Source organism: Peromyscus californicus, unplaced genomic scaffold, assembly GCF_007827085.1.
Source record: "Peromyscus californicus insignis strain IS unplaced genomic scaffold, ASM782708v3 Scaffold_9__1_contigs__length_137607984, whole genome shotgun sequence".
Classification (NCBI taxonomy): Eukaryota; Metazoa; Chordata; class Mammalia; order Rodentia; family Cricetidae; genus Peromyscus; species Peromyscus californicus.
Genome location: NW_026294617.1, coordinates 13,046,971 through 13,068,174, shown reverse-complemented (window position 1 = coordinate 13,068,174; position 21,204 = coordinate 13,046,971). Strand labels below are relative to the sequence as shown.

Sequence of the window (21,204 nt, the reverse complement as noted above, 5' to 3'; positions counted from 1 at the left end):
TATTGGCTGAGCACTTATCATTAATAAGTCTCTGTGTGGTTATTTGAGAGCAGCTGGCAGGACAGAAACTTCTGCCAACAGGCAAAACAGTTGCAATGACAGTCATCATACCTGGGATTCAATTTTCAAAAAAGGTATCCAGAGATTTTACATTTGTCTGCCCTCCTCTGAGCCTCCCTCCCACACTAAGAACCCACTCTGCCTCAGTAGGCTGGGAAGGCAATGGGGGAAACCATTCCTTAATGCCAAGTGGTTTTGTAGGCAAACACCTTTGGAATAATTTCATATCAAATCCCAAATTTTCAGCTGAAGAGACACAATGCTGCTATCCCCAAATGCAGCTCACTCTATAGTTCATGAGGGGAGCAACTGTTCCCTAAACAGTAATTTCTGCATTCAATTAGAGCACCAAAGGAGCACTCCCCACTCCAAAACATATTGTTCATATACCCACACAGCAGAATGCTCAGCCAGATGAAGTGAGACAGACACACACCCAAATGTTATCAATAGAGCCACACTATTAACTCCTATCTTGGCTAGTTTTCTAATGAGGTGATAAAACACCACGACCAAAAGTAACTTGGGGTGAAAAGGGTTTATTCTAGTTTATGATTCTCAGGTCACAGTCCATCATCAAAAGAAGTTGGGGCAGTAACTCAAGGCAGGAACCTAAAAGCAGGAACTGAAGCAGAGGCCATGGAGAAACACTGCTGACTGGCTTGCTCCTTATGGCTCCTCAGCCTGCTTTCTTATACCATCCAAGGCCACCTACCCAGAGGTAGCAACATTCACAGTGGGCTGAGCCCTCCCACATCAATCAAGAAAATCTACCACAAACTTGCCTACAGGCCAATCCTCTAGAGGCATTTTCTCAATTAAGATTCTTTCTTCCCAAATGACTCTAGCTTGTGTCAAGTTAACATAAAATTAGCCAGCACAGTCCCCAGAGGTGCTTTCCCCTCTTCAGTAAAGAACTAAATGTATGTGTATAGTCAGAACCATAAAAAAATTAAAGTATGTACACTCAGCATCATAAAAATAAGAATTTGAAGTTTAGCATGAATCTCAGTCTCATAATTTAAATTCGCCATGTTTATCAATATCAGCAACTTCCACATGCATTATTCAAAACCTCCTGCTAGGGACTGACAGCAAAAGAGAGACTTTCTTTCAAACACATCTGCAGAAGCTAAGTAGGCTAGAGATGCGGACTTGTATCTGTTCCCAAAAGGATTGGGAAGAGCAGAGCCAATGGGAAAGCTACTTGGTTCTTCTCCATGTCCCCTGAGATCCCACCCCAAACAACAGCCTCATCACGCATGTTCCTCCCGAGGCAGAGGGAAAAGGCAGCTTGAGTCAAAAACAAATGGTTCAGAAATGGTAACATTCAACAGAAAAACACTCAAAGTACATGGAATAATTTGAGGTGCTTAAGATGTTGCTAGGTCCACCATCTGGAGAGAAGCATCTAAACGACCAGGCTCAAGCTACACGTGAAACAAGCACTCTTCACCTCATAGAAGGTGCTCTGCTTGAACTTTATGAAAACCATCTCAGTCTTTCAAATAAGGAAGGGTTGGTTTTGTTGGTTTTTTTAATATCACATGGTACCACCACTATCCCCATCCAACGTAACACCAACTGTACTCTATACTATTGTTTTTTGAGAAAGCATCTGTCAGGAAAATTCCACGGAAGTTCAAAGGTCAAAGAGGCTGACAGCATTTGAATGTCATGTGGAGTAAAGGTCACCCAGAGATCACCCTCAAGATAGAGATTCCATGACTCGAAGTCTGCCCGACAGCCTGCTTTTTCTCTGGTGAGAGGAGTTATGACTCAGCTGTGAACGTGTCTGTCAGACTCTGAAATCACAGGTTAGGGTTGCACTCTAGCAACTCAAAATTCCCAGAAGTGATGACATTCGAGCAGGTCTGCCGCTCCCAGTCGAAAAGGTCAGCTTGGCTCCTCTCGCCATTTATTGCTGAAGTCCTGAACTTTGAAGTTATGGTTTCTGTCCCATGGGACACATAAGCTCATGGGTACACAGTTTGAACACATCAGCCTTTGGCCAAACTCAGACAAGCTCACCCTAACCTTTCTTTGTTAACTCTTTTTTTTTAAAGATTTATTTATTTATTATATACACAGAAGAGGGCGCCAGATCTCATTACAGATGGTTGTGAGCCACCATGTGGGTGATGGGAATTGAACTCAGGACCTCTGGAAGAGCAGTCGGTGCTCTTAATCTCTGAGCCATCGCTCCAGCCCCCTGTTAACTCTTTCTTAAGTAGCCCAGCATCCTGGGCTAGAACAGTAACTCAGAAATAGACCTCTTGCCTGGTGTGCACGAGACCCTGGGTTCTATTCTGAGCACTACAAAATAGGAAATAAAAACAAATATCTGATTTGTTATTCTGATGTGCTACACAGTGGTGATGTCCGACTGGTTGATCTGAGAGTTATGTTCATTTCAAATTCAAAGTCATGACTTTGCCTTCTTGAAAATCACACTTTAACTACATGTCATTACACTAATCAACTCCAGCTTTGGAGCACCTTGGTATGGACCTACTGTCATAAGCAATTACTATACACAACAAGCACCAGTGTCTCCTAGGGGCATGAATCCAGTCTGCACTGAAGAGAAGAAAAAGCTACTAGGCCATTTAGAGGCTGTGGAGCTCAGTGGTTCACTCCCATTAGCTGTACTGTGGGGAACACCTTTGACATCTACATCCCAATGCTAACAGAGGCTCAATCGCTTTTCAGAAACTAGGAAGCCTGGCTACCTTAATCCAGCTGACGCCATCAACAGCCTTTGAGACAGGGATTGGTGACACCATGGCAATTCTGGACAGATCACTGGAGCTTTAGCTCATAGCCTGTTACCCATTGAAAGTGTAGCATGTGATCTTCCCTACTCACTCACTCTCCCAACAGTCTTAGCCATGGAACTCAAGAGCATAAAAGCCAGGTGCCTCTGCCATAATGTCTCCAACAATAAGCCAGCTAAGCAAATGAGATTGCTGCGTGTCCCCCAAAAGGACAGAAGGTAAACTAACCTCGGGGTCTTAGTCTGCTACACACAAGAGGTCTGTTTTCCACACCAACTCATAAGTTCTAACAGCTTCAGTGACCTGTGCTTGTCACAAGGCTGGCCAGGCTGCCATACAATCAGAGTATCTGTGTAGTGAGTGTGGTTAACGACGAAGAAATGCAGCCATTGCTATGGTGAGCTACTTGCCCATTGCTCAAGGCAGGACTACAGAAAAGTCCCTGGAGTTCTGTCAGAGGGTGCTCTCTTCCTTTTTCGTGGGGCTTAGCCTGTATGTTCAGAACTATTTGCTTTGGTTTCATTTCTCTTGTTCTTGAGCCTAAAAATTCTGGTCTCCAGTCTCCAGTCTCGCTGGGCCTGCACAAATGTTAATGAGCATGATAAAGCGACACACTCCACCTGGAGTACTGAGACACCACTTTCTGAATAGAGCCCATGGCATTTGCTTGTGTATATGCACAGACCACAAAGTCCTGCATGTCCATCTGTCTGTGTTACTGTGGATTGAACCAGGGCTTTCACATGTGCTAAGCAAGCTCTCTAACACTGAGCTGTATCCCTATAACCCACCTTATAAGGCTTCACATTACCAAGACCGCATGGATTCCAAATATAAGGGTCCTCAGGCATTCATTCTTGGATGTAAAATAACTGACTCCAGAGAATGGTCTTTTGTGGGGTTAGCTACCCCTCGGGGTGGGAGCTCTGAAGTTTGGGTGCCCAAGTACTGAGAGGATGAAGTAAGTCTCTGCTTCCTGGTTGAAAACTCTCAGCTGCTGCTGAGGCTGTCTGAACCACAACAGCAATGCTGGAGGGGTGCAGACTTGAAGCACTCACAGTGTAATCATATGTTAATTACACCAGCAATCAGTGGGCTCTTTAAAACGTTACACACTCATTAAGTGCAACATAGAAGGGGGATGGATTTGTAGGAGAGGGAGCCCAGATAGGCCAGAGTAAAGGCCTGGTTTCTCAGTCTAGAAAATGTTCAAAATCAACAGAAAATGAGGTGCTAGGTTTAAAATGTGAAGGGCCCAGTGATGAGTAAGCCTAGTGAAATGAAGGCCTTCACATCCATCCCCATATAAAACACAAAACTAGATGAAACCCTGAGAGAAACAAGGAGAAAGGGAGAGCATGTGGTGGCACCAGACCCTCCTGCTGAGCAGAAAAGGAGGAAGCCCATGGCAGACGAGGCTGAGAGGACAGCAGCTGCTTCATGAAGGGCTGAGAGTGTAAGTGGCCCTTCCCAAGCAGTGACATTCTTGCTCAGTCAGAAAGACGGGAGCATCAGTTGGTTCATTATCTATTACCCAAAATACTTGGGACCAGAAGTGTCCAAACTACAGATATTTTTTTGTTTTCTGTTTGTTTTATTCTTAAATATTGCAAATGTTGGGACCTAAGATAAAACACAAAATTCCCTTGTTTCATACACATTAAAAAAAAAAGTGTGCCTGCCTCTGACTGTAGCTACTATTAGGAGGTGTGGCCTTGTTGGAGGAGGTGTGTCACTATGGAGGCAGTCTTTGAGGTCTCATATATGCTCAACATACTGCTCAGTGTCTCAGTTCACTTCCTATTGCCTGCAAGATGTAGCACTCTCAGCTCCTTCTCCAGCATCTGCCTGCCTGCATGCTACCATGTCCCACCATGATGATAATGGACTAAACCTCTGAATTAACTGTTTTCCTTTATAAGAGTTGCCATGGTCATGGTGTCTCCTCACAGCAACAGAACACTAAGACACCATCACAGAAGCTCAGGTGTAACATTTTTCATTTGAGGCATCATGTCAATACTCAAAACTTTTGGACTTGGAAGTATTTGGAATTTCAAATTTTAAGATGCTCAGCCTGTAGCTCTTCATAACCCATAAATCCTCTACAAGAAGACCCTGAACAAGTCCTCTTTTCACCTCTATCTTGGCAGTACTCACTTCTGAGTCAGGCACTTACCTTACTGTGCAGTGCTAACCTAGTGTGGAAGGTTCTGGAGGCCATTCTCTACTTTCTTTCTTTTTTTTTTTTTTTTGGTTTTTTCGAGACAGGGTTTCTCTGTGTAGCTTTGCGCCTTTCCTGGATCTCGTGCTGTAGACCAGGCTGGCCTCGAACTTACAGAGATTCGCCTGCTTCTGCCTCCCGAGTGCTGGGATTAAAGGCGTGCGCCACCACCGCCCGGCTCATTCTCTACTTTCTTACAGCTGTATTACCCTGACAGTGCTTTCCAGGGCTGGTTCTCAGGGAAAGACTGCATTTCCTGGCAGACTTGCTGAGCCATGTGTGTTACTGGGTGCCCCAGAGTCCCAAATTTGGCAGATCTGAGTAGGGCCCAACCATTTGCATTCCTGACATGTTTTGAAGAAAAGTTCTGCTGGCCCAGCCTACATCAGAACCAGGCTTTCAGAAGACCCACCCTGCTCTTCTCAGCTCACCTCTGAGCTTCCTGTGTGGGGCACATCACCTGAATAGAGCGTATGACAGAACACAGACTTTTGGAACCTGAGAAGGCTGGAACAAACCTCTCTGTGCTGGTCACAACCAGCAAGACACAGCTGTGAAGGAGGACCCTGGAGGCCATCCTGGAGCTTTTGGGGAGAGCCTGTCTGAGAGTGGGACTGAAACAAAAGCCACAAGAGGACAGCGGCACCCAACTCCTGAGCCTTGGCTATTTTCCTCTGTCCCTAATGGGACAGCTTCAGCAGCAGCTTAAGCACCTGAAGTCCCTCGGATAAGATGACAACACCAGGAGCCTGCCCTGGCAAATCAATTAGAATCTCTCTGTATGTTGGGAAATGTCATGTAACTATCTCCTTGAAATTAAAACATTCCCTACAGAGAGGGAGCAGAGGTTCTTACAACTGAGGAAGCCAATGAAACTCACAAGGCTCAGAAAACTCTGGAACTTACAGGACTCACAAGCCCTTCCCCAAGGTTCTAGAGCAGTGAGCAATTGCTGGGGAGAGGAGACTCTCCAGTGGAGCAGCCTACAAGCTGTGCTCCAGGGATGCAGCATTAGGTCTTCACCCAGAGTGGGATGGGCTTTTTAATGATGTAGCTACCTTTGCCTTCCTTGTGTTCCTGTAATTAATCCCAATAAACTCACAGGTTCAGTAGGCTTGACTCGGGTGGAACCATTTGATTAGTGCCCTATTTAGGGTGAGCAGACTATTGCTCCTGTCTCCACAGTAAAAGTACCAAAAGAGCTTGGTCTCTCTAGTCGGTACCAATTCCCTTCTGTTGGTAAACTGAAGCCTCAGTTGAACACAGGCCATCTTGCCTGTATGTGACCCACATGCTTGACCTCATCTCCTTTTCATCCTTCTCAGGTAAGAGACCCACCCCCAGGAAGCCAGGACCTGGGACCTTTCAGATAAAAGCTATTGCATCCTGACTGCGTTGGTTAGGGTCAGTCCCACCTCCATCCCAGTAGTTGCCAGATTTTGTGAAATAATATTTTATTTTTGCTTACACAAGTTATGCTCCCCAGTATTCAGCTCCTCAAATAGGGAAATCTTATTTTGAATGTCATTCACTACATCTAAGTCAAACATCTCAACCAACTCACCAGTTAACACGGGCAGAAATGACTTGGGAATTTAAAACAATATACTTGAACAGAACACACATCTCCCCTGGTTAACCTCTGTGTTCAATGTAATTACAATCAAACCCTACAGAACAGCCTACCACAAGGCCAACAACCATACAACACTCAGTAGTCGAAGGAATGCCACCCCCTTGCATTCATTTCATTATCTCAATGATTTGTATGCTGACCACTCACCATAGGTCAGTGACAACTGAAACAATACACAGGAAAACATTTTAAATAAAAATTTTAAAGGAATATCATTCTGATAAACACTAAGCCACAAACATAATGATTGTTTATAAAGAAAACCAGAGAGCTCCGCAGGGGTAGGAGGAAGGAACCGATGGAGAAGTGTAGCATTGTTCTGCCCAAAAGATTTAGTTTCAGAAAGCTCTGAGGTGTGCCGAAACTAATCTATAACAAGAAATTCTCATGCTGATCAATTTTAAGTGCACCTGAAAACCTCAATAAAAAATGGGGAAATGGCCAAAGGAAATGAGGAAGCCATTCACAAGAGAAAACTGGGTAAGAAAGATCAACTCCAAGCCCCACTAGGGGAGGGGTGGCCAGTGAGTACATGTTGTTTCTAGAGGTCGTGTGACAGGGAGCTGCTGAAGCCTTCAAAGTTTGCATCTCTCACTTGAAAACCTCACTTACAGAAGCTTAGTTTAAAAAAGAAATCAGCTGAAGGCCTTGCACAGCTCGTTACATCATTTGTATTCTTTTCCTTTTCCATTTTCACGTGTGTGCAGGGTGTAGAGTGTGGGTGCATGTGCATGTAAAGGCCTGACGCTGACATCAGGACTTGCTCTGGGTTGCCTTTCCACCTCATTCACTGAGGCTCTCTCAGTCAAACCCAGAGCTCACCTATATGGCTGGTCTTGCTAACCAGCTTGCTCTGACAATCCCTTCTCTCTGCTCTGAGGCTGGAATATAGACACATTTACCATGGACCTTTTCATAACACTTCTGAGAGTCCTCCTTCCCCACCAGCACCCTCAACTCCATGGTCCAACCCAAGTGTCTTAAAGATACTTGAAATAAATTTTATGGTGTCCTTCAAGGGCAAAATTCAATATGCAGCAAGATGGGAGTATCCTCACATGGCCCTAAGGCACAGTAAGCCTGAGGGATTATGTGTCTGTTTCTGTCATTAATGACCCCTCAGAAGAAAGGAAACCCTGAGGATCAGAGCCCCCACCACCCAAGCCTAATGTCGTGGCAGCTTTACAACAATCCAATCCTGAAGTCCATCCTTCTGCCAAAAGGACTCAGCATCTCCAAAGACCATGATGGACATCTACAAAGCAGTGGACCAGTGGTCACAGAGTGTGGAACAAATTCTGCTAGGAATCACCGAGAGCACGTCTATTAGAGCATCCTATGTTTGGGACTACTGCATTCTGGAACAAAACACAAGACTTTGTAGATGAACATAGAATTTGGGAGAACCGTGTTTTATCCTTTTCCTAATTAGCCAGAATGAAGAGTTTTAGTGAGTAAATTCCCATTTTATAGAGGAAGAGGGATAAAGGCATGAGTCGGTGGAAGGAGGAAAAGAAAGAACAGGAGGAAGTGGAGGAGAAGAGATTGTGTGGCCAGTGACAGGAGTGGGTATTTCACAAACAGCGATTCGCCTGGCAAAGGCCTGGAGCAGGCAAGAAGAGGGGGTGGTGGCTGAGCGTGGTACTGTGCTGCTGCGGTGCAGACATCTAGGCTGCAGGAAGAAGGATGCAGAAGTAACAGATGTGGTTAGCTGGGTTGTGACTGCAGGGCATGTCGAATGGCAGGCTAAAGAGCTAAAAGTCATCCCACAGGAAGGAACAGCCCGACAATGGGATGGCATGATGGTAAGAACATGGATAACGCATCTGAACTGTCCCCACCTCTGAAGAGTTGTATGACCTTGGGCACTGCACCTGATCTTCCCACTCCATTGTCTCACCTGTGAAATTGGCTATGGTAAGAATTTAAGGAGTGTTTACATACAAAGTGCTTACAACTGTGCCTGGCACCCAGCCATGACATAAGAGTTGGCGACTGAAAGATGTAACACTAGTCTGCCTGTGGCACCACCTCTATGAACAGCCCTTCAGAAAACTGCCAGCAGGCAGCCTGGAAACAGGAGCATCATGGTGGATCTAAGATTGCTTTTCCATAGTCAAAGCATTCCTCTATGAATATAAATGCTTCTTTTGGCCAAGCTGCCACGCTTCAAGAAGAAATGTAAACCTCATTGGAAGGGACAAAGCTGGGTTGGACGTGTAGCTCCATGATAGAGTACTTTCCTAATCTAACCAATATCCAGCATGCACAGAAAGGAATATACAAAGTCTAAATTGGTACCTAACACACACACACACACACACACACACACACACACACACACCAACACTCCTGTGGCATGACTCTACATTATCTAGGTTTTTATAAAACCATGGCAGCCAAAGTGGCAAGATACCCATTTATGAGAAGATAGCTCTGTGCTGAAGTTGAATGCTGTCAAAGGGTTTGGTACACTGAGGGAGGTGTAACCTGAAATACATTCAGACTGCTGCACTGATGTCTAGGGCAGGGACTCACTTCCAGATCCATCCTTGACTCGGGGCCCTTCAGGCTTGGCCTCAGACATGATGTTTGCATTGGCATTGTTCTCCATCTCAATCACAAAGTTGCTGTCCTCTTCAAACTCCGGGTGGCTGAAGATCCAGTCCAGTGCCCTTTCCAGGTTATGATTCTGAAGAAAGGAAATTCACAATGTTTCAGTGTCCAGGCCTCATCACCTCCTGAACATTTGCACCAGGTGTCAAGCATCCAGGCAGGAAGCCTGAATTAATTGGCTCTAAGCACCTCTCAGTGAGGAGCTCAGACTCTGCCACTCTCCCACGCACACCCCACCACTGCAGTCACCAGAAACTGAACTCCAAAGTCTCCACCTGTCTTAGTTCAGCATTATTGCAGGCTGGTACCAATGATAAGGGATGCAAAGTGTCCAAGGGAAGGGCGGTATTTCTGCACAGCCCTTTCTACAGCCACAGCAATTATATATACCAATGGCATCTTTTGCAGATACTTTGTAAGATAAAGGTGCCAATGTGCACGCGGGGTTAGCACCTCCTTGCCTTAAATATGGGAAGAATGCAGAACAAATGAATGTCTAGGTTAATGGTTGCTTTAGTAGAATCACATGGTTCAAATCAACTAAACATCAAGTTATTTCCACCTTTCCCTGTCTGTGACAGCACTAACAAGCTAAAGAATTTGTATATAGAGACTTCAATGAAACAAGGAGGGCTCATGAAAGTACCCAAGTGAGAAAAAGTCTGGTTGAAATGCTTAGAGAGATTTTTAAAGGAAAATTCCCATGACCTGATCAAGACTCACTATGATCTCAGCAACAGGCCTGGGCAGGCACCTAGTCAGGACAGGCAAAAAGACCTGGGAGCTGACAGCCACTCAGAATGAGTTCTGATGTGGCAAGGCAAGGTAGGTCTTAGCAAAAGTACTTCCCTGACTATTAAAGAGATACCTACATCACCATCCCATTGTTGCATAGTCCCTGCTGATGAATCAAGACATTCGTAACTACAGAAGAAATTCTTCTCTGCAGAAGGGAACAGCAGCAGAGAATCCCAAGGACCTTCTACAAGAACCTTCAAGACACATTTCTCCAAAGTCTCGATATCAAAACAGCATAATTTCACCTTGAATGTTTTCTTACCAAGCCAGAACCTTGGCACCCACTTTGCTCTGAAGCTGGCAAACTCCAAACAGACCTGTGAGCCCCACCAAGGAACGTTCAAGATCCTGATCATATTGCCCCAGCTCCATATCCCCTCATACCTGAGCTCACCACGAGTTGCTCATGCATTCAGTTTAGCTTTGAGTGTACTACATGTAAATCAATCTTCACAAAGTATGATGGGACACAGTCAGACAAAGATGACTCCAAATGACCAAAGGACACTGGGAGGTCTCTGTTGCCAGGGACCAAACTGAAACCACCTCCAGGAAGGGCAGAATTCCCTAACACACAGTCCCCAGTGCTCACCGTTGCTCGGAGGGCTTGCACTGCCTGATTGCGCTGAAATCCCATGGAGGTGATGATAGCTACGCTTTCCTCAGGAGGTTGGTTGTCCAGTCCAGTAGCACCAAAGACAGAGGCTCCAGCCCCTCCATACCCAGGTATCGCCAGTGGTTCAGCAAAATCTGAGGAAAATAACTGTACTAAAATTTTTCTGGGTTTTTGTCTTGAAAACAAACATTGTAGGTGTAAAGTGGAAAAATATATAGAATTGTATAATCAAGGGATCCTAGAACCAGATCTAAGGCTAGACATACAAGTCAATTTAACAGAATTGGGAGGTCAGAAAGGTCAAAGATCAGGTAATTTCCAAGCAGACTTTTCAGCAGGAAAAGACGGCCTTTTTAACAAATGGTGCAGGACAACTAGCTGTCTGCATACAAACCATAATAAAGACAGATGTCCCTCCTCATGCAACACACAAAGTCAACTCAAGGTGAATCATTGTCTTAAACACAGGACTAAGGGTATTAATTTTAATTTTTTTAATTAAATGAGAAAACACGGGAGTCAGTCTTTGTGACTCTGGGTTAAGCAAGAATGTCTTGTATACAACACAAAAAGTATAATTCATAAAACAAAAAGGTAGCTGTACCACACCTCATCAAAATTTAAAAAGTGTCTACTCAAAAGACATCACTAAAGAAGGAAAGACACAGCAGAACAGGAAAATATCTCTGCAAATTATGTATCTGAGAGGAAACCTGTATCTAGAATTTAAAAGGAACTCTTAGAACTTAATAATAAAAAGACAAAAAACTAATTATACCCCCAGTGTTATCAGTCATAGGGAAATTACCTCGTGAAATCACAGTGACATACCAGGGTCCACCCAGGAACCACTATAACAAAATCGCTAACAGTGGGAATTCAGAGAATCTGGATCCCTCATTCGGCATGGGTGAGAGTGTGCAATGGTTCAGCCACTGTGTAAAATTGTTTGACAGTTTTTAAAAACTTAGGCATAGAACGACATCAATTCTGCTCAAGAGAAAAAAATTATAAATACACATATGCAAAGAAGTTTCTGTCTACAGCAGCATTAATAAACGCCAAAAAGTAGAAACAATCCAACTGACTCTCACTCTAAGGTGAAAGCACAAATAAACCATGGTACAGCAGTACAGTGGAATGCAACGCATACAGCCATAAAAAAAAAAGTGCTGTTCACGCGATAGTGTAAGACCCCTAAATACACAATGAAAAGTGATGGAAACCTGACACAAAAGGCCTCATGCTGTACAACTCCATGTATATGAATTGTCAAATATAGGCAAATTCATAACAATTGTAGGACACCCAGGGAGTAGGTTAGTGAACGTTAGGTACTAGAGAGAGCAAGAACGGGAGAGATGGTGTCCTAGTCAGGGTTTCTATTGCTGTGAAGAGTCACCATGACCACGGCAACTCTTCTAAAGAAAACATTTAATTAGGGTGGCTTGCTTATAGTTTCAGAGATTCACTCCATTATCATCATGGTGGGACATGGAGGCATGCAGGCAGACATGGTGCTGGAGCTGAGAGTGCTATATCATACAGGCAACAGGAAGTCAACTGAGACACTGGGCAGTTTCCTGAGCACAATAAACCTCAAAGCCCACCTCCACAGTGACACATGTCCTCCAGCATGGTCATACCCATTCCAACAAAGCTACACCTCCTAATAATGCCACTCCCTATGAGATTATGGGGACCAATTACATTCAAACTACAACAGATGGCTCCTATCTACAGTATTTCTTTTGAGTATACAAAAATATTCTAGAATTAGACAGTTGCTTAATTGTGAAGTGACTAAAATCCTTGTGAATGTACACTTCTGATGGGTAGATATGTGAATGACATCTTCAGAAAGTAGATAAAACAAGAAGCTAAGAACAGGGCCTCCATTTCTTCAGTTTTCTATTCCAAGCTTGAAACAGACACTACACCTTTCTAATGATCTTTTGATCAACCAAGTGTGGACACCTTAAAGGAGGAAGCTAGTCCAAGAAAATTGCTGTTTAAAAGATTAAGTCTGTGACTTTGCCCAATCTGAAAACCCATCTTTAGGGACACATCCTTGGGGACATGAACTCCAAAGTGCTCCCACACTGCCACCTACCAGGTTCCTCCATGTGCACGATAATCCAGTTGAAGGCCACCTCAGCTCCAGTGTTTCCAGTGAAGTACACAGCCTTCCGGCAGGCTTCCAAAGGGAAGCCCATCTCTGCCAGCTGCATCACAGAGGATTCATCGATGTCTGAGGCTGCAGAGCACAGCAGGATATCCCACCATGAAAAACCGAACTTTCCACTTCTGCCCGCCTCCACTGCTCTTTGACCCCTTATCTACAGACTCCCTGAAGACAGGTCCATTTTATTGGGTCTTAATTTGACTTCTTTATAGACCATCTAACTATTGAGCTATTCATGATAAGAAATGATATTATTACCTCAGTTTACAAATGAGGTAGCTGAGGTATATAGAGTAGGAAGTAAATATTTCCAGGCCACACAGTCCTCAGCAGCAAAGCCAAGGTTCCCCCACAGGGCTGCTGGCTCTCAAGCCTACACTCACCCTCCTGAGCCATAAGGGCCACATAAGCAGTAAGCCATTGGTCTCCATCTGTTGCTCACTCAACTTACAGACCCTTCCAACAACTGCATATATCCAGCACAGAATACTACTTTGCTGAACTACCACAGAAAAATTTATCACACTAGAGGGCTGGAGAGATGGCTCAGGAGTTAAGAGCACTTACTGCTCTTCCAGAGGGCCCAGGTTCTGTTCCCAGTGCTCACATGGGGGTTCACAACCCTCTCTAACTCTAATTCCAGGGAATCTGACACCCTCTTCTGGCCTCTGTGGGCATCAGGCATTCACATGGTACACAGACATGCATGCAGGCAAGACACTCCTATGCATAAAATAAAAATAAACAAATTTTAAAACATGTCACACTAACAACAAATGTAAGACACCAAAAACATTTTTAAAGATACCTACGGTCTATCAACTGGTTCATCAGGCGATCTGGAAATGAAGGGACAGGTCATAAATGAGAGCTAGCCCCGGCCAATAGTTTTAGAAAAAAGAAACTGCATCAGTCCAGGACATCCTCAGACCCTCTCACTCCTGCTTACCCACCACATACCACCTGTAAAACATAGTTCATTACAGTAATGAGGGGAAACAGCAGCCTTCGGGCACTTAGACACAAATAAAACAGAGGTTCTGACATCTCGGTGAGCGAAATGATTTCCCTGCATTTATTTCTAAGAACACTGTCTACTTGCAAATCAAGGGTTCCAGCCTGAACATTATTGGTAGGAGCCGTGTGAAAAACCACCCTGGTTCCCTGTTGCTCACCACTGTCAGTCTGGAAGCCCTGTCAGGAGCCACCTGCCACCAGGACCCAAATCAATGACTCCTAGTGTATGTGTTTCAAGTGTAGAGTGGCAGCCATGCTTCATTCCTATGTGTCTAGGTTGATGACCTCACAAGAAGCAGATTAATGGTGGAACAGTGGCTGTTCCTGGCTGGAGGAGGGTGGTAGGGAGAGAATATCCTTCCAGTAGGAGACAGTACCTTTGGAGTCATCAGGAATGACTATAGGGGGACTGATGTCTGGAAGTTCCTCTTCTCCTGGCTGTAAGCCCCTGGCTCTGAGATGGCTGATATCTAGTAGGTCTGGCATATCAATAGAAACATCTGCAAAACAAAGGATTATATTCACTGGACACTCCAGAGCCCACAGTCAGCTCATTATAAATCCGCTTGTGTTCACTACTTGCATGTATCTAGACAAACTAAGGGACTTAGCAGATTTGTCAAGCCACATAAGAGATTAATGGAGGGCTCAGGACAAGGGCAGAGAGTGGTGGGACATAGGTGTCACACTGGACAGCAACAGTCAGATAAGCCAGAGGTCACAGACTTGCAGCTAGGCTATCTGGACACATGCCATTTTGCATTTTTAAAATATGGGCAAGATTCAATTTTAAAATTTAGACTTCTGGATTTCTAAAACCATGAAGCTGCAGCACATTCTCCTGTGTTAACTGCCTGAGCCTCCCTTTAGCTTCCATTGTGGACAGTGGTGGCCTCTGTGACCACTTCACACTGACCCCACTGCTCTGGACGGCCCCAAACGTGCACATCATGCATATGGGAGAGGATGCCTCTCTGACCTATGCGATTACACACGGTGGAGCCCACCAGGAGAGCAGGCTGTGTATGCCCGTCAGGAGAGCAGGCTGTGTATGCCCGTCAGGAGAGCAGGCTGTGTATGCCCGTCAGGAGAATAGGCTGTGCACCCCTCTACCCAGCAGCTCTTCTTTCCTACATGTTGCTTCCCTGACCTTGGTTCACATTTAAGTTTGAAAACTCCTTGTTTATACTTTTTTCAAATCGTGACAGATACTATGATGATTCTAAGTTATAAATTATAAAGCTCAAAAGAACTTGACTAAATCTTAAGTGCTCACCCCTGGTGCTCTGGGAGGAAAATAAAACCCTCTTGGCTCAGCTGCTATTTGGCTTTTAAAGCTTCCATTTGAGCAAGTCAGGGTTATGTCCTTCAGGCCTGAAGAATAACTGCCTCCAAATGATGCCAGATATGTAAACCCTACTTAAGACAACAAAGCAGGCTGGGCATGGTAGCACATGCCTGTAAACACAGAACTTGGGACATGGAAGCAGAAAGATCAGAAGTTCAAGGCTAGCCTCATCTACACAGTAAATTCATGGCCATCCTGGACTACATGAGATCCTGTCTCAAAAAACAAACTGAATAAATAAGTATAAATGAAACAATAACCCAAGAACAAAAGCTAAGTTTGAAAAGTTAAATTTTAAGGACCAGTAAATCTAAACACAAGGTAAGACTCACCAAATTGATATAACTGTTCCTCAAGAGAAAAGCCCAGGCCTTCCCTGAGACTTCTTTAAACTCAGTCAATAAAATCTGATTTCATTTTTGTTCCTTCACAAAAATTCCAAGAACAAAAAAAAAGAAGGAAGGAAGGAAGGAAGGAAGGAAGGGAGGGAGGGAGGGAGGGAGAGAGAGAGAGAGAGAGAGAGAGAGAGAGAGAGAGAGAGAAAGAGAGAGAGAGAAAGAGAGAAAGGAAGAAAGGAAGAAAGAAAGAAAGAAAGAAAGAAAGAAAGAAAGAAAGAAAGAAAGAAAGAAAGAAAGAAAGAAAGAAAGAAAGAAAGAAAGAAAGATAGAAAGAAAGAAAGACTGTGCAAACCAGCCCAAAGTTTCCTATTTCAAGTATCGAGTCCCTCCCAGAAGCCAGTAGAGAACAGAGTGGTTAGCGCCCTGCCCTCAGACCTTCTCTGCTCCCTAAACTCTTCCAGCAAGAAAGTCAAGGGTCTCCTGAACACCGGGACTAGCCCAGCACAAAGGATGAGCAAACAGTCACTGTGTGCCCACCAGCACCAGGCTCCCTAGAAAATCACCCTGACTGGTTTTCCTCCTCGCTCCCTGTGCCCTTCCACCAGGATCTGGATGACTCTGAAGACTTGCAATGCTTCTTACAGAAGTGCTCAAACACAAATCTGTAAGAGACTGGCAAACAGTTTGAAGTCCTTGCTTGAGAAGCTATACAGGGCAAAATATACATTTTTCCACATTCTGGAGCCATTAAGACCCATCAGATTCAACCCCGGTAGTGGAGAAAATGGCCTTTATGCCTTGTCTGGAAAATAAGCCTTCCACAATGACCAAGCGCCTTGCACATGGGTGAGAAGAAAGTCCAGTGAAGGCCAAACTATGTCCTTCTTTCAACTGTGCAAAGCAACTGTTTCCACATGACTGTTAGTAAAATTTGTATGATTTAGATGAATGTCAGCAGCACCTACTGTGTCTCAGAGGCAGGGGAAGGCTGCTAAGAGGAGCGTATACCTCCAGCTACCTACTACTCCAAGGGTGGTGTCTAGACTAGCAATGCCAACCCAAGGCTGTGAGTCCAGAGAAAAGTGGGGTGGATTCGGAACACAGTCTCTCAGCCCACCCTGCATCTGCCAATTAGCATCTGCATTTTCTAAGGATCCCAAGTGATAACTATGCACAGTAACATCTGGGATGTGCCATCGTGAGGACTGCACTTTCCCTCTTAAAGCCTGGTCCTTCCAGGGCTCAGTAGTGAAGGGGTGGTTAGCCTACGGCATTTCTTATTGTTGGTGTTTGTCATAGGCTGTGAGTCCAGAGAAAGGCAGGAGTTAACAGAGAAGCAGTGGGTTGGGCATGATGGGGGCAGATGTTCCCACAGCCTCTTCCACATGCCATGTCTTGTTAAGGGGCTCACTCTATAGTTTAAACAAAAGCATGCAAAGGATACCTACCAAATTTTCTGGGAACCCAGTCAAGACCAAAAGTGAACTTCTTTATCTGCACTACCAAGTATTCGGGGAATGAGGCAAAGCGAGATGTTCTGGGAAACACAAGGGGAGGAGATCAATCAAACAAGGCAGAAGGAAAGGCGAACGCAGTCTAGGCACACAGGCAGCTTTGTCTGCGGCGCCCGGCAATGCCCAGGACTGCCCTGTGAGGAGGAACTGGACCACAGTCAAGTGCACAGCTACTCGCACACTCGCTCCACCCTCCTGGCCTCTCCACAAAAGAAAACACCGAATGGAGGACATAGCGAGCATGGCGTGTGGCCGCTTCGCAGCAGCTGCTTGGCTGCGACGTTCTGAAAAGTGCTTTTACGTCATTTGGTTTCCCAGCATCTTCCAGGGTTTCCATGCATGCACTTGTAGGTGTTCCAGTCAAGCATGCACCGTGTCTGTGACGTTCTCAAAGTGATTCACAGAAGCCTGGCTTCACTGCAGCCTAGAATGATTGCCTCCCGGCAATGGCTGGCGCAGGGGAGACTTACCAAAATTGGGTTTAGGCTGACCTTACAGAGTCTCTTCAAATACCTGAATCCCTAGTAGCATGAGTCCTACAGACAGCTCCATTTCAGAGTAATTATCTAAACTATCTAAATCTAAGCCTTCCTTTTGAGAAGATTTTAGTTTATGTGTATGAGTATTTGCCCGCATGTGTGTATATTCACCACATTTGTGCCTGGTCTTTGCAGAAGCAAGAAAATGGGGTCATGTCCTCTGGAACTGGAGCTAAAGGTGGTTATAAGCCACCCCGTGGGTCCTGGGAACCAAACCCTGGTCCTCTGCAATAGCAGCGAGTTCTCTTAACTGCTGAAGCATCCCTCGAGCTTCCTAAACCTTACATTTTAAAATGAATACGTTAACTCTGAGTTCACTTCAAACGGAAAGACAAAACATCCCGGGCTTGGTTTACCACTTCTATGCACAGGCTGACTATTCTGTTGTACATGAAATCCGTGCCTTTGTTCCTGCTCATTCAGTCACCAATCATTTCCAGCATCCAGTTCTATTTGGTTGTCTATGCAAACAAACAATGAGCCACATCATTTCTCAGCCTTTTAACTAAAATCAAGGACAGAAAATGAGCCATGGACAGTACAATGGGCCCATTTTAAAATAAAAGATTCTGAGCTACCTCCTCTAAACCCCACTTTTTGAATTAGAGCCTTCTATTTGGAATACATCTTTTCCCAGAATGCACAAAGCAAATGTCAGTGTTTTACTGCCCTCTACTGTACAACAGTGGACACAGCACAGGGCTGACCAGGAGCAAAGAGAAAGGTAGAGCTTGGGTCTTCAGTAGGCTCCTTGATTCACTCCAAATCTGGGGAAATCACTGGCCTTCTAAGGCTTTTTCTACATCTAGAAATGAACTCACTCGTGTATCTGCTGCCAGCGTTGTGCAGTGCTCACACTAGTGAGAACCTCTTGACACACTAGACACACTAGGACTGAAGTGAACTGTCAGTCCTGAGGTCTTGGACCCTGAATCGGCCCGTCACTGGCCTGTATTCCCCGCAGACAGGCCACATAGCCGGCTGTGTCTCAAACCCGCCATCACAAGGGTGGTAGAAGGGACAGGCCGTAATGCGAGGCAGCTGCAAGAGCTTGGTCTTGCCAAGGAACTGATCTAGGATTGTCCTGGCTCTTGGAAGAAATGTATAGTCCCTGCAACCAGGTTCTCTGGTTGTCTGAGAAGCCTCAATAAACATCATTCTCACTTAAGTGAAGCCAAGACCTCCGGTTTATCAAAACCAATAAATTCACCTGCTACTATGGCATTATAAAAAACCTGCTAAGTAGAACAGAGTACTAGTCCCTTTCTACTAAATGTGCCAAAATATGATATCTAGTCAACCACATGCAGACCACAAGATCCAAGGCAAACACACACACACACACACACACACACACACACACACACACGCACACGCACACGCACACGCACACGCACACACGCACTCACTCACTTGGAAGATCATAATAGTGACAATAAGGACACCACGCATCCTACAGCTACTGACAGGTATCATGCAAAGCACTTTGCTCTGCTCAGCTCCCTTGGACTACCTCAGTTCTATAAATACTCCTGTTATCCCTGCTTTACAGATAGGAAACAGGGCCCTGGGAGGAGGGTCATTTGGCCAAGGTCACATCGCAGCTGACCTGGAGAGTCTGCTCTAGAGTCTACACTATGCTCCTCTCTCCCAAATGACAAAGAAGAAATGGAAATCCCTCCACAGCCACATCGGCTCAAGGACAGGAGGTGAGTCTTGTCCAGCCCTCTGCAGATGTTCCAGACAGTAACAGTCTTCCCAGACACAGTCTGCTAGGATCATTTACACCAGTGCTTCTCCACCTTCCTAATGCCTGCACCCTTTAATATAGTTCCTCATGTTGTGGTGACTTGCAAATATAAAATTTTTTTCGTTGTACTTTATAACTGCAATTTTGCAACTATTATGAATCACAACATAAATCTCTGCATTTTCCAATAGTCTCAGGTGACCCCTGTGAAAGGGTGGTTCAACCTCCCAAAGAGGTCAAGACTCACAGGTTGAGAACACTTGATTTAAAGGATCATTATGTCTGGCCCATCCTGACCTACAGACCCACCAAGATCAACCCACTCTTTGTTTTGTTTTTTGTTTTGTAACACAGAGGTGTGTATGTAGTCTAAACTGACCCTGATATCTCTCTCTCTCTCTCTCTCTCTCTCTCTCTCTCTCTCTCTCTCTCTCTCTTTCTCTCTCTCTCTCTGTTGTCTAGGCTACCCATGAAAACTCATCATCCTCCTGCCTCAGTTTTCCAAGTTCTAGGATCACAGGCATGCACTACCACACCTGGCCACCAAGGACACCTTTTGCCTTTTTCTGGCTTTTCAGGCTCTGGGTCTAACAAAAGCAAAGTTCAAGACCTTACATTAACAAAATGTCAGTTGAGTCACAGCCTACATTGCTAAAAGATAAATTAAAAATAAAGGATTTCCAGAAGTTCACTAGCTGGATTTGCCAAATGCCAAAATCATCATTTGAAACATTATAGAGTATAATAAGGAACACTAAGCATGGCTACATATGGACATGAGCATAATATGGTGGGTAACAGAGACAAGCCTGGGTTAAGTAGGAGTGCCATCCCTGAGCGCAGTCAGACCAGTTCTATCTCCTAAGCATGCCACTCACTGGCCAACTGCTGCTTCTTCCATTGCCCCATCTATAAAGTGAGAGACTAAAGGAACCTACCTCCCACCACTAAGAGCATATTACATATGATAACTGGTGGGTAGGAGGTTGGCCGACAGCAAGACCCTATCTCAAAACACAACAAAAATAATAATAAAGAAACAGCTGACGGCAAGTTCATTGCCAGCTCCTCAGTAAATAGTAAATGGTGGGGATTTTAGTAGCTCTAGTCCTTTTCTTTCCCACAAGGACTGTTTCTTCCAATAATAACAATTGTTATACAACACTAATTCTTTTCACACATAGAAAAAAGTATATGCAGGCTGAGGAGATGGCTCTTTGGATAAAGCCCAATAGGTTTGGGGTCCTGGGTTCAGATACCCACAAACCATGTAGTGCCAGGCACTGATACACTCAAGCGTCCCAGTGCTCCTACAGTGAGGTGAGACATAGAATCCCTGGCAGCTTGCAGGCCTGCTGCAGCATGGCTGATATATGCAGTGACAATAAAAAGAGAGGCCATGTGTTGAAGCAGGGAAAAGTGGGAGAAGACTGTCCTCTGACTTCCACATACACACTGAGGTAAGTGTGTACCAGTATGCACTGCACATGCTTGCACACACACACACACACACACACACACACACACACACACACACACACACCTCAGAAGTCCCTGCAACAACACTTATCCAAGGATAGACAGCTGATAACAGAATGAAAGGCTACCAATCCTCATCTGCATTGGACCTTTTCAAACTTACTTTGATTTAAAATGGGGCTTTTGACGGGTTTTGTTTTATTTTGCTTTGTTTTGTTCTTTTCGTGTCTTTGGTTTTGCTGTGAAGTGTGTGAAGACTTGGCTTTTGGAGTGGTGGTTGTTTTGTTTTGTTTTGTTTTCTGTAGTG

At 44.8% G+C, this 21,204-nt stretch overlaps 1 protein-coding gene across 2 annotated transcripts in view; it reads right to left on the bottom strand.

The window, feature by feature from the left end:
* Nucleotides 1–21,204, bottom strand: part of Usp13 (ubiquitin specific peptidase 13) — a 123,465-nt gene that overhangs the window by 12,175 nt on the left and 90,086 nt on the right. For both annotated transcript variants that reach the window (XM_052730068.1, XM_052730067.1), the window contains exons 14-19: nucleotides 17,064–17,152; nucleotides 14,307–14,429; nucleotides 13,725–13,751; nucleotides 12,841–12,984; nucleotides 10,704–10,861; nucleotides 9,236–9,389 (exon numbers count right to left, since the gene is read on the bottom strand). In XM_052730068.1, the coding sequence (XP_052586028.1) occupies nucleotides 9,236–9,389; nucleotides 10,704–10,861; nucleotides 12,841–12,984; nucleotides 13,725–13,751; nucleotides 14,307–14,429; nucleotides 17,064–17,152 (695 nt within the window). The remainder of the gene's footprint in view (nucleotides 1–9,235; nucleotides 9,390–10,703; nucleotides 10,862–12,840; nucleotides 12,985–13,724; nucleotides 13,752–14,306; nucleotides 14,430–17,063; nucleotides 17,153–21,204) is intronic.